Source organism: Bacidia gigantensis (assembly GCF_019456465.1).
Source record: "Bacidia gigantensis strain McMullin 20006 chromosome Unknown contig_132, whole genome shotgun sequence".
NCBI lineage: Eukaryota > Fungi > Ascomycota > Lecanoromycetes > Lecanorales > Ramalinaceae > Bacidia > Bacidia gigantensis.
In genome coordinates this window covers 1469946-1482254 of record NW_025408592.1, presented here as the reverse complement: position 1 = coordinate 1482254, position 12309 = coordinate 1469946, and the positions used below count along the sequence as shown (strand labels likewise).

The 12309-nt window shown below is 50.9% G+C and overlaps 2 protein-coding genes across 2 annotated transcripts; both read left to right on the top strand.

Annotated features, from left to right (window-relative positions):
* Nucleotides 1-1594: 1594 nt before the first annotated feature.
* KY384_001711 (uncharacterized protein) lies at nucleotides 1595-4261 on the top strand (the record flags this gene model as incomplete). The annotated part of the gene is made up of 3 exons (XM_044810239.1): nucleotides 1595-1763; nucleotides 1910-3751; nucleotides 3810-4261. The coding sequence occupies 3 exons, from the start codon at nucleotides 1595-1597 to the stop codon at nucleotides 4259-4261; spliced, it is 2463 nt and encodes an 820-aa protein (XP_044673251.1).
* Nucleotides 4262-7866: 3605 nt separating this feature from the next.
* On the top strand, nucleotides 7867-11050 carry KY384_001710 (uncharacterized protein; the record flags this gene model as incomplete). Its single annotated transcript, XM_044810238.1, has 6 exons — nucleotides 7867-7962; nucleotides 8016-9326; nucleotides 9579-9592; nucleotides 9625-9706; nucleotides 9894-10333; nucleotides 10399-11050. The coding sequence occupies 6 exons, from the start codon at nucleotides 7867-7869 to the stop codon at nucleotides 11048-11050; spliced, it is 2595 nt and encodes an 864-aa protein (XP_044673250.1).
* Nucleotides 11051-12309: the final 1259 nt, after the last annotated feature.

Sequence of the window (12309 nt, the reverse complement as noted above, 5' to 3'; positions counted from 1 at the left end):
AATCGGCGACCGAGTAAGGCATTGGTGGATACTCCGCGGACCAGATCTGCACGGTCTGAAACTCCGTGTTTGTTTGTATGAAGGTGGCGAAAGAGAGGCACGCGGCCTTGTTGATGAGTTTGAGGGTGGAGGATTCGGAGAGGGTGTGGCAGCGCGAGAATGTGTTATTCAATCTGGAGTGGGTGGGGATTGACGGCTGTTGGTTAGGAGAGGAAGTGAGGGGGTTTGCCCCCGTCGTCGTGCAGAGCGAGAGTGATGCGAGAGTGATCAATGAAAGATACATCTTGGCAGCCACTCTCATACTGAGTATTGAAATGACGTAAATGTAGTTCCTCGTCTAAGGGCACGATTGACTGCTTAAGAGCTCGTGGAGACATAGGGCGGCTATCGGATATACGGGCCTGCGACACGAGCAAGCTGCATGAGCAACTCTGCGAACTTCTCCGGATCAGAAAACAGGATTGAGCCATATTTCACCACATGGCTTTTAGATCTAGGATCAAGGTCAAATCGTGGAATGCCGCAATCATCTTCTTACGTTTCTGATACTCATCGAAGCTTTTGGTACTTGCATAGCAAATATAGGGCGGCTTAGATTGTCTAAGACATCCTAGATTCTCTTTGATCCCCACCTCAAAAGGTCAGGAAAACACCAGAGAGTCTGCGAGTAAAGTCATCAGCACTTTCAAGTATAGAAATGCGAGACTTCTCAACGTTAATTGCAAGACTCCGCTCGTTGTATGTGTCCAAAAATTTGTACTCTGCTTGAGGAATAGTGTAGACTTGGCAAATGGGCTCCTCGTTTTGGATCTCCTCACCTGAGGACAAAACAAGCCAGGAAGGTGAACGCATTCAATTGAAATTTCTTTTTGTAATGCGGACATGGGCAATTTTCTGTTTGTGTGGCGGAACGAAGGCGACTTGTAGACTCAGTCTCGCTACTCTTGTTTGGATTCCACACATCCAGCGACTCTTAGCAATGGACGTAAAACATGCTCAATGACCTGATTAATATGACGACACTGGGGGCGCAGTAATTAGGAAATGAAATCACAAAGGTCTTACCACATATCTCTGGAGATATGAAACATATACTCCTGCCTCTTTCATTTAAGGTTGATAATGCAAAAGCAGTCCTTGGGTGATTGAATATATATGCCATTTTCAGGAGTTTCCCTTCGCCATGTTATTAGTGTGAGAGACCTTTCGGCGTGCTTGCGACCCTGGTAAAACACATATTTCACGAGGACAGCGCTGATCCATAGTGACGTAGAATTCTACACGCATAGCAAGACGTCAACAGCACTGACGAAAACTCCACTGCTCTCGACTGCATGGATATCGTTCAGCCTTATCAACTCGGCAGAACCTCGGCCCGGCATGCCTTATTTCTTGGCATCGAAATGGTCTCACCACTTGGCAACATCTTCAGAACAGATATCCTCCGACATGATAGATCGATGACAACGCCTGAATGCCTTCGGCAAATATGCTCATACTGAAGCCTGGGTTTTGAAGTCGTGCCTATTCTGATTGGGCTCTCTCAAGACATGCGCCAGCGGCTCCTCCAACCTTTTTGCAGTAAGCAAAACCTATGAATTCGCCAACTAAGCTGAATGCTCTAGTCACAGTATGCATAATCCTCATCACCCTGCGCGTCGGCGCTGCCTCCTTCTTGGAGCGTTTATCGAAGGATGAACAAAGCTCTGTTGCTGGAGACCTTGAGCTACAAGAGCCTGAAAATGCAGTCGCAATTAGACCACGTGAGGATACATCCTGCGCGTCAATTGGGCAGTAGAGACTAAGATCAGAGTAGTATCTCCGGCCGTTCAAGAAGCTCTCCAGATCCTTAGGCCTTTGCGACCAAAGAACGGAGCTACCTCGCGCGAAGCTGGCTCCGGTGCCCTAGGAACTACACTTTACTACGCAAGAGAAGCTTTCTACCTCCTGTTCATGAATGGACCGAATGCTTATTCTGCACCTCGGAGACTCTCGAAGCCCCTCTCAAATGCCCACACAGTCCTCGACAGCGCAGCAGCAGACGAAGACCCGGATGCCATCTTTCTCCTTGCCGAAATGAACTTTTTTGGCAATTACACCTACCCTCGAAACTATAGCGAAGCCTTCAAACGCTACTACGATCTAGCTGCTCTCAATGGTAATGCCTCCGCGCAACACATGCTCGGCTTCATGTACGCCACTGGCTACGGAGGAGCAGTAGAGCGGGACCAAGCAAAGGCTTTGATGTATACTACATTCGCAGCGAAAGGGGGAAGCACGAAATCAGAGATGATAGCCGCGTATAGGCATCATACGGGCATAGGCACGCCTCGAAATTGCAACGAAGCGGCATACTGGTACAAGAGGGTGGCGGACAAAGCTGTGGCGTATTCGAGGAATGGACCACCCGGTGGACAATCGCTGCAGAGAGATGCTTACAAGATCGCTGATGAGGCTGGTGGCGTGTATGGTGAAGGAGCAAGCGTGTCTAGCTCAGGCATGTTTGCAAATAGAGCAGGTCCAAATTCGGATGCTCATGCCGCTTTTGATGATGTGCTTGAATATTTGGATCTGATGTCGCGGAAGGGGGACTTGAAGGCTACATTCAGTCTGGGACGGTTACACTATGAAGGATCGAGGAGCATGAGGCGAAATCTGAGAGTAGCAAGGGCTTATTTCATGACCGTGGCGAGGAAATATTGGCAGAAAGATGGATCTATTCGAGAGGAAGATCAGGGCGTCGCAAAGATTGCATCAAAGGCTGCAGGGTACATTGGACGTATGTTTCTACGCGGTGAGGGTATGGAGCAGAGCTTCGAAAAAGCGTGGACTTGGTTTAAGCGGGGAATCAAGAATGGCGACGCTCTTTGTCAGTATGAGATGGGCGTCATGCACATGCAGGGCCTAGGCGCGAGACAAGACGCTCTTCTGGCGGCTGATTACTTCAAGGCATCGGCAGAACAAGACTTTGCATCCGGCCAGGTCAACATGGGAAAACTATTTCTTGACCAGGGCAATGTTCCTGAGGCGACTAAGTACTTTGATCTTGCAGCTCGTCACGGCCATATCGAAGCATTCTACCACCTCGCAGAGATAAACAACAACGGTGTCGGACGTGATCGATCCTGTAACATGGCCACCGCCTACTATAAGCTTGTCGCAGAAAAAGTCGAGCTGATTCACTCCTCTTTCGATGAAGCCAACTCGGCTTTCGACGAAGGCGACATCGAATCCGCCCTACCACTCTACATGATGGCGGCAGAACAAGGCTACGAATCTGCTCAAGCGAATGTCGCTTACATCCTCGACGAATACAAATCGATCTTCTCTTTCGACTCGCTCCTACCTTGGAAGCGACAGCGCTCATCATTGCTCCGAAACACGGTCCTCGCCCTCATTTACTGGACACGCTCCGCCAAACAGTCCAACATTGACTCTATGGTGAAGATGGGCGACTACTATCTTGGCGGCTATGGTGTGGAAGCAGACATGGAGAAAGCTGCAACTTGCTATCAAACGGCAGCTGAGACGCATCAGTCAGCCCAAGCGTTGTGGAACCTCGGCTGGATCCATGAGAACGGCATTGGCGTCGATCAGGACTTTCATCTGGCCAAGAGATTCTACGATCAAGCGCTTGAAACGAATCAGGAAAGCTATTTACCGGTGAAGCTGGCGTTGATGAAGTTGCGGGTACGGAGTTTTTGGAACACAATCACGCACGGTAAGGTCAATAGTATCCGTTCTGAACCTGGTGAGTCCCTCCTTAAATCACTTCACTCCCACCAAGCGATCGCTAACCAAATTCTCAGCTGAGGAGCCAGCCCAACCCTTCTCCTTCAAAGACTGGCTGTCCAAATTCCTCGACGACCAAAACAACCCCTACTATGGCGACGGACCGGATGACTACGACGACGTCGGTCTCGCAGACGGTATGCCCGGTGGCGACGACGACTACCCCGACGAAATGGACGAGAGTATTGTAGAGTCTTTCATGATCGTCGGTCTAATGGCTGCGCTCGCTTGGCTAGTATATTACCGCCAGCAGAGGCAGCTGCAGCATCGTCGGACGACAGAAGCGGCATCTCAAGGTCAGGGTCAGGGACAACAGGGGCAGCAAGGACAAGGGCAGGCTGCACAGGCAGGCAGCGGCGAGGACAACCAAGACCTTCAGCAGCCAGGGCAGCAGCCAGATGGAGGCTTCTTCCCGGCTCCCGACGATCCGCAGTATGGCGCATGGGTCGCTGGTGGGGTCGGCCACTGATAACGATGGCAAAGCATAGCGTTGGCGTTGTGATGCTGGATGTACATTATGACAGCGGTTTTATACGATGAAAGGCGCGAATTTCAAACAAGCCCGTACTGAATGACTTCTCATTCTTAGGGAAACATAGATAGCGGCATATGCACTTCTTCGTTCCAGTCTTTAAGACCTATTCCTCTCGCAGAAGGTTTCCCAACACAATAGCAGTAGATATAACAGCCGCGCAATCTAACCCCCCGCCCCGCAAACCTTTAGCGCTCCCCAGCCTAAATCTCAGGGCGCTTTAAGCCCGGAGTTGCAGCTTCCAAGGCCACCGCACCCCTCATGACGCCACTCTCCATCTCTCCCTCCATCACACCCAACCAATCCTCCAATCCTCCAACCCCCACAAAAACAATGACCTCCCCACCGCCGCAAAAGCGGCCCCGTCTCCAGTCCGCCAGAAACACACTGTCCCAACCGTTCAAATCCCCGCTCGCCCCGGCGTCCGCGAACGCATCCCTTTCCTCCCCCGCCAAGCCTCAATCCTCCCCTCTTCGCCGCGGTGCAGATTCGTGTGGTGATGGAGGAAGAGGAGGAGGTGGTGGAGGTAAGAGGTTGGATGCGTTGGTGGGGGGGAGGGGAAGGGGAAAGGGTGTTGGGATTGGGGGAGGAGGAGGGAGAGGGGCAGGGAAAGGAGCAGGAGCAGGGGAAGGGAAATGGGAAGGGGGAGGGGTAGGAGCCCTCAAGAAACACGCAACCCGTCTCCTTACCCAGCTGGCGGGGTTGCAGACAGAGGTGCAACTGGCGACGCAAGCGGTTGGGATCGAGGCGCCCTCCCCCTCCCCCTTCCCTTCCCCCTCCTCCTTCACCCCCCAACCAAAACTAGGACTGGACGATCTAACACACAAATGGAAACTCGCCAGCAGGGCGGCGGCAGAGGAGGTGTACGGTAGTGCGAGAGAGAGGGTTGATAAGATGGGGGGGTTGGCTGGGCTGAGGGAGCAGGAGAGGGGGAGACGCGAACGGTTGGAACGGTTTGAGAGGGAGGAGTGGGAGATGGAGGTTCAGAGGAGGAGGGAGGAGAGGAGGAGGGAGAGGGGGGTGAGGAGGTGGAGGGGGAAGATACAGCAACGATTATCGAGGCAGAGATTGAGGAGGGGGAGTGGGGGGGGAAGGGAGCGCGAAGAAGTAGCAGCGCGGGAGATGGGGAGGGGGGTGAGGAGGAAGGCATGCTGGCAGATGAAGAGGGGGGGTATACCATGGGCATGATGTTGAGGGATTTGAATGTGGAATGGGGCTGTATTGGATGGGATGAGGAGAGGGGTGCGTGGGGGGATTGAATCGATGGTGGGCGGAGCTGGCTTTTGCTGAGGAAGATGCAGGGGGAAGAGGAAGGGGGGTAATGGGGCGAAGGAAATGACGCGGAGAAAACCAAAAGCGGCTTTGCGTTATGATTGCTGATTCAGAGATACCCAATTCGCGAGGCGGGCTGTATGAGGGGCGTTTGGAGCTGGAATTTGCTGGGGTGGAGAAACTACATTGATACGCTTACGTGGCTATGGTAGACTGAATGCGCTACATTATGATTGAAGAAAAACCATTTCATTGGTATACAGCTACAATACATTCCTCATCGTCACCCAGCCTGTCCCTCAACAACAACATCTCCTCCTCTTCTTCCCATCTCTTCTAAGGAAATACCCCGGATGCCAAACCCCCAACAACGCGATAGCAACAACCACAGGCGCGAACTCCAACACCCCGAAGAACGCCTCGTGGCTACTCGCGTAGCCGAACACGCCTTGCGCTGTCTCCGCTAGCCTGAATATCGTCCTCAGGTATACCAGTCCGCTTGCCACCGTTGTTGCTATGACGAACCCTTTCAGCCCTCCCACCTTCTTTGATCTGGTGGTGTTCTTCTCCGCCTCTTCATTGACCGATGTAGTATTTGTGTTGGCGATATTTGTGCCCGTGGATGTGGATGTAGGGTTGGCGGTGGCGGTGGTGTCAAGGACGGCCCATGCGCGTCTGATGAAGATGCCTAGCAGGATGAGGAAGAGCAGGAATGTGAAGACCTGAAACGCCAGTCCACCGAGCAGGACGTTATTCGCCACCACAGGACTCTTGCCATCGCTTTCTGCGGTGCCTATACTTGCTGCCCCTGCGACCTGTATGCCCGTCGCTATGACGTCGCTGATCACGAAGACCCACACTATTCCACGCCTGCCTTTGCCCGTCGCCTGACCTAGCGGGGACACTCCCGTCTGTAAGATGAGAGATGTCAAGATTGTGTAGATTCCGGCGGAAAGGAAGACTGGCGCCACGACGATGAAGAAGTATTGGATGACGAAGTTTATCACTTTGTAGGGATCGCCGACTGGCGGGGGCGAGGAGAGCAGCCGGAAGGCGTAGCCGATGAGTTCGCAGAGGGTGGCGAGGAGGGTGAGGAGAGTGAAGGGGAGGTTGCGGGGAGGAGGATCTTTGTCGGTTGTGGGAGAAGTTGTTGCGGGGGTTGAAGTTGTGTTGGCATTGGGGGCGTAAGGAGGGAAAGGTAGGGATGGTATCAGCCGGAGGAGGAGAGGGTAGGTATGTAGGAGGAGGAGCAAGGCATAGAGAGCAAGGGCGAGAGCGGAGACGACGAGGTGAGGTGTGTACCTGGCCGGTCGTTTTAGTAAGGTTTGATGTTGAGGAAGGGGGAGGAGCTTGTCAAGGGGAGAGTGTACCCGTAAATTATGATGTCGGCATCTTCTTCTTTGCCTGGATTGGGGATGTTGGGGTCGACGTAGCCGCTGGACATTGTTGATAGAGAATCTTGGGTGAAAGAAGGGAATTGTTGTTGTGAGGCCGCTGTATGACGACAAGATCAGATTCCTCGCGAGTGTTTGACTGGCATTGTAAAGGGCGTTCGATCCTGACGTCTTATGAATCGAAGGATTGAAAGCTCGTTGACCTGTGATTTAGCGATTCTAGACAAGGTAGACAATGATCGCAGCGCATATGCATCGTGGCTTGCATGCAGGAGCGAATACGCGTGATTAGCAGAGCAACGACCTGGATATACAGCAATAATTAAGACGGCTGGCTGCCAAGAGTACCATTGACACGCCAGCCTTTGCCATTCAATGTCAAGAAGCGAAAGAGACGGAGGATAGGTCCGACGTCATTGGTCAATGAGGAAGCAATTAATCGCTAGCCAATCATGCGCGCTGCGTATTTTCGTATTCGAGACGGGTATGGCTTGGCTACTGATCAAAAGGTGGGACTTAACGATCCTCTCCAGACTCCGCGATGACAGAGATACTTGAGATGCTGGCGAGAGTCATTTATCAGAAAGTGCAATATCACAATCACAACAGATCTGTGTGATGGGATGACTGGATGACAGCATTACCTAAGCATGATCTGCCGCTAGTCACTCGGAGATAGTTGTAGCTCAGTATCTCCGACTTTTGTGAGCTCGGAAGGAGCGAGGAAGCTTTGCCCAAGTCAACAAGCAGCGTCAACCTGCTGCCCATCACAATGAGCCATCTTCCAGCTTATGCAGTAATCTTGAAACCATCTACAAGTCCAATCCCCAATTACATCTGCCCCTCTGCAGCAAGAACCTCTCCAGAAGCTCCGCTATGGCTCAAAGCTACAAGTCGTTGAAGGAAGAGTTCGTTTCTGGTCTCAAGGGAGGTAAGGTCTCGGAGATCAATTATGTGACAGCGATTGCACCAGTTCGTATTCATTCTTTGCTCCGAGTCTGAATCATACTGACAGTATCCAACAGGCATCCTACCTCCTCTGGTCGGTCCTTCAAGCCCGCCATGATTTCTTCACCAGCCTCGACATCCGAGCCTTCCTTGCCGACTTCCTTCTACAAGTCGTCACCATCCTTCTCTCGATCACGCTTTATTCCTCCATACCAATCTTCTTCAATATTCTCCTTCTTACAATCGCCGTAGCTGCCTATCTTGTTTCCTCGACGCGTCGTAGATTCCGCAAACCTTCAGCTTCCGCAAAAGAAAACAACTCAGACAAAAATCCAGAAGATGATCTTGATACTATACCTGTCCGTCCTTTCATCACCGCCTACAGGGGCGGTATGATCATAATAACCTGTCTCGCAATCCTTGCGGTCGACTTTCGAGTCTTCCCTCGACGCTTTGCGAAGGTTGAGACATGGGGTACGTCCCTCATGGACATGGGTGTGGGATCCTTCGTCTTCAGTGCTGGACTGATTTCAGCTCGACCAATCTTGAAAGCTTCAGAATCTCCTTCAATCGCAAGCCAGCTCAAACTGTCCATTAGAACTTCCATACCTCTTCTCATCCTTGGCGTCATACGCCTTTACAGCGTAAAAGGACTCGACTACGCCGAGCACGTTACAGAATATGGCGTACACTGGAACTTCTTCTTCACACTTGCCTTGCTTGCTCCTGCTGTTGCCTTGCTCAAGTGCCTTCCAATGATCAACTACTTGAGTCTCTACATCGTAGGTTTCTTCATTAACTTTGGCTACACATTCTTGCTCGACAATACGCACGTCGAGATATTCATCCTCACAGCACCGCGCGGGCCTACATTCTTCTCAAAGAATCGAGAAGGTATCTTCTCCTTCCTCGGCTACCTCGCGATCTTCATTACCGGCCAGGCCGTCGGTGTGAGTATTCTTCGCCGTAATACTAAAATGTGGTTTTGTGCAGACGATGCTCTGGGAAGGCGCGTCGCACTTCTTGCACTTCTTGTGATAACGACTGTGGGCTATTACAACCAATATCGCGTTTCAACCGGACAGAGTAAGATAGCCTATAAAGCTGAGGTGTCGAGAAGATTGGCGAATGCGCCATACATTGAATGGGTTGTCTGGTTCAATTGCATGCAACTACTGGCCTATTGTGCGGTCGAAACTTGGATTTTTCCTGCAGTGTATAAAGCGACTACGAGGAACGGGGAACAACGAGCCGTGAAGAAGGCTACTAGCACAGTGCTCAAAGCATTCAACAGAAATGGACTGGCCATCTTCTTGGTGGCGAATTTGTTGACAGGAGTTGTGAACCTCAGCATGGATACGCTGAACGCTAGTAAGACCAAGGCAATGGTAGTGCTTGCTACATATGCGCTTGTTCTGACCGGACTGGCTGTTGGATTGGACCTAAATGATATTTCGATCAAGCTGTAGAGCTCGATTATGTCCAGTTCAAAAGGGACTTCTTCATGAATATATGTTAGCGGCCGGTATCCAGTTAAAACACAGCATTCAGATGTACATATGACTATGACTAGCCAAGTCTGGCTTGGTCTTCTTTGGCTGCCGACACGGCATTCTTCAGCCTTATCTCTACATCAGTAGTTTGCGGATTCACCGTACTTCTTCAACTCTATATAAATTCGTATAGAATCAAGTTCATACAAAGATTCATTCTCGGCTTAGTACTCTACCCCAAGTTTATCGGTCCACCTTCCAGCCTAAACAAAGCGGTTAGTGGCACGAACAACGCCTCAATCATTGGTTTCAAGTCGAAAAGGGCAGCGAGTACTCAGTGCGGACTCCAAACCAGACCAGCCATCATAGAAATCAATCAATCATTTTATTCAAGCCGCTAGCAGTCCATTATACGATAGCTAGCACTGTTCTCTTCGGGTCTTCTCTGACTTCCCCACTTAGGCTCCGATGCCTTTCGCCATCAACATCGGCGATATCATCGCCCTCGGCAACCTGATCAAGGACATTATCATTGCGCTTGAAGACAGTAAAGGCTCTTCTGCAGAATACGAAGAATGTATTCGAAAGCTCGAATGTCTCAAGCGAATACTGCGAGAAATTGAAGTACTCGATGACTCTCTAGTCAATGTCACAGAATTACACTCGCTACGCCAAACCATTCATTGCGTCATCAGACAGTGTCAGCAGTACATCGATCTTTTCCTGGATAGGATTGCAAAATTCGATCCAAGTCTACGCCGAGGTACTTCTCGAAAGCGGAAACGAGATGCCTTGAGAAAATTGCAATGGCGCGTCTGTCGGTCAAAGGATCTGGTCAAGTTTCGGACCGAAGTCAATGGGTATTGCTCGATCTTTGGCGTTCTACTACAGATCACGAACATGTATGTATATTTGACTGCCTTATGAGCCATTCTCCGTTGGTAGAGAGGTTACTGATCTACATAAGGCGTCTCTCAGAACTCAAGGAGCAGAACTTGCACTCACGCTTAGCGACCGCCGACGACAACGCGCTAGCCTCTACAAAAGAGGTCTTAGTATTACTAAACGAAGTCAAGAACCACCTCCGGGACAATACGAAGCAGATCCAGGCTGGGAACGCAGAGACGTCGAAAGCCATCGGGTCACTCCGGACAGACTGGCTAAGCACCGTCAATGTCGAACTCAAGGGTCTCCTTAAATCTATCTTTCTGGCGGCCTTTGCGACCTACAAAATTGCAGTCGATGTACGGAAGGGCTTGTCTACTCATCTTGAACGCTGGGTCTGCCAGCAACCATTTCTGCTCATTGATGCCCACGAGCGACACATGCCAATCCATATGGATACCATTAATTCATGGGGCGCATTTGATGCGTGGCTAGAGTACCGATTCAAGGCCAAGTCCGGCGATGAAATGGTTCAAAATCGACAATATGTCCTCCACAACAGCGATGCGAATGTGGACATTGATCGCGATATCCCCTTTGAGAAGGCGATATCAGCGGGAAGCAAGCTTGTGATGTGCATGACATTCTTCAGTGATAGATTATTTTCAACAGATGGCTGCCCCGTATGCGATTTTCTTAGCGTTACATTGGAAGATGAGGATGTACATTGGTAAGAGGACTGTCCAAGTATAATTGCCGAGACTAATTTGCTCCCGTCAGTTCCGAATGTGGCATCTGGTGGCGGAGGGAGTCCAGGGAGTTCTTTCTCTATGGGAAACCGATGGTGGGCAATTCAATATCCTCCAGCAAAAAAAGGTACCGTGTCGACAGAATCCCAGCTTTATCGTCTTTTAAGCGAGTCCGTATGGCCAACAAGGTGGTTCCCCCTCACTGGAGCTCGATGATATCGTGAGCTCGTTTCAGGTATTATGTCAAAATCTACAACACGCTCTGAAGACTCCAAAGCTTGCGCCAGGTATTGGAAAATTTGCTCTGAGTTGCCAAAGCTCATGGAGATTCTACCGATCTCTCTCATATGCCAGCTTACGACCTTGAGGCCCAAAGGCCCTTACTGTCCTTTGTTCCGTCGACTAATTGGCCCAAGAACTCCACCTGCGACCCTACACTTGATGACATCTGGAATGCTGAGCTCAGAAAGTCGATGCCAAAGGTCCTCTGATAAACCAGTACACATGCCGTAAGAAGCTCCCCTGACTTCTCGCCGTACCATACAGGTTGAAATACAAGACACAGGCACCAGCACTCAGAGCAACTGCCCGGTCTAGTTCCTTAACAGAGAAACTCATATGCGGTACAAACCCAGGTGCCTCCATACACTCCCGGACTATCTGCGAAATGTGCTGCCTTAGCCATAGCCTAGGGGCGTGGGATGTGGGTGGGACATCAGGTAAGCTGTTGTTACATGGGTTGCTTGTCAAGTTTCCGCACAAGAAAAGACTCTTCATAGCCAAAGGCAAACCATTCTCAAGATCGTCAAGCCATTTCTCCTCGCTCTCTTTGGACTTGCGCCCGAAGCTTCGCAAAAGAGGTTCTCCATCCATGATACCGTGTACGTAAGACTCGCCTTTGAAGTGATAGCTTACCGGCTCGGTCTGCAGCTGCTGAAGTACGAAGGGCATGTCACCCGCCCATGAACAGCCACGCTTGATCTCAGACCACGCAGCTCTCGTGGTAGAGACCCATATATCCTGTGTCAGTGAGGAACAGCCTTTGACTGCAAGTGAACTTCACAACACGTCTAGTCACTCCATCCTCTTTCCTAGTATCCAGTAATTGCTCCCCATTCGGTGTGCTTATCAGAGCGCCTACATCAGGCTCGGATAGTTCGTCACTTGGATGAGTGCGAGCTGCACGTCCCGCTCTTCAGGAAGATAAGTCGGCGATTCGCAAACGCGCGAACGCGTGCTCAAAT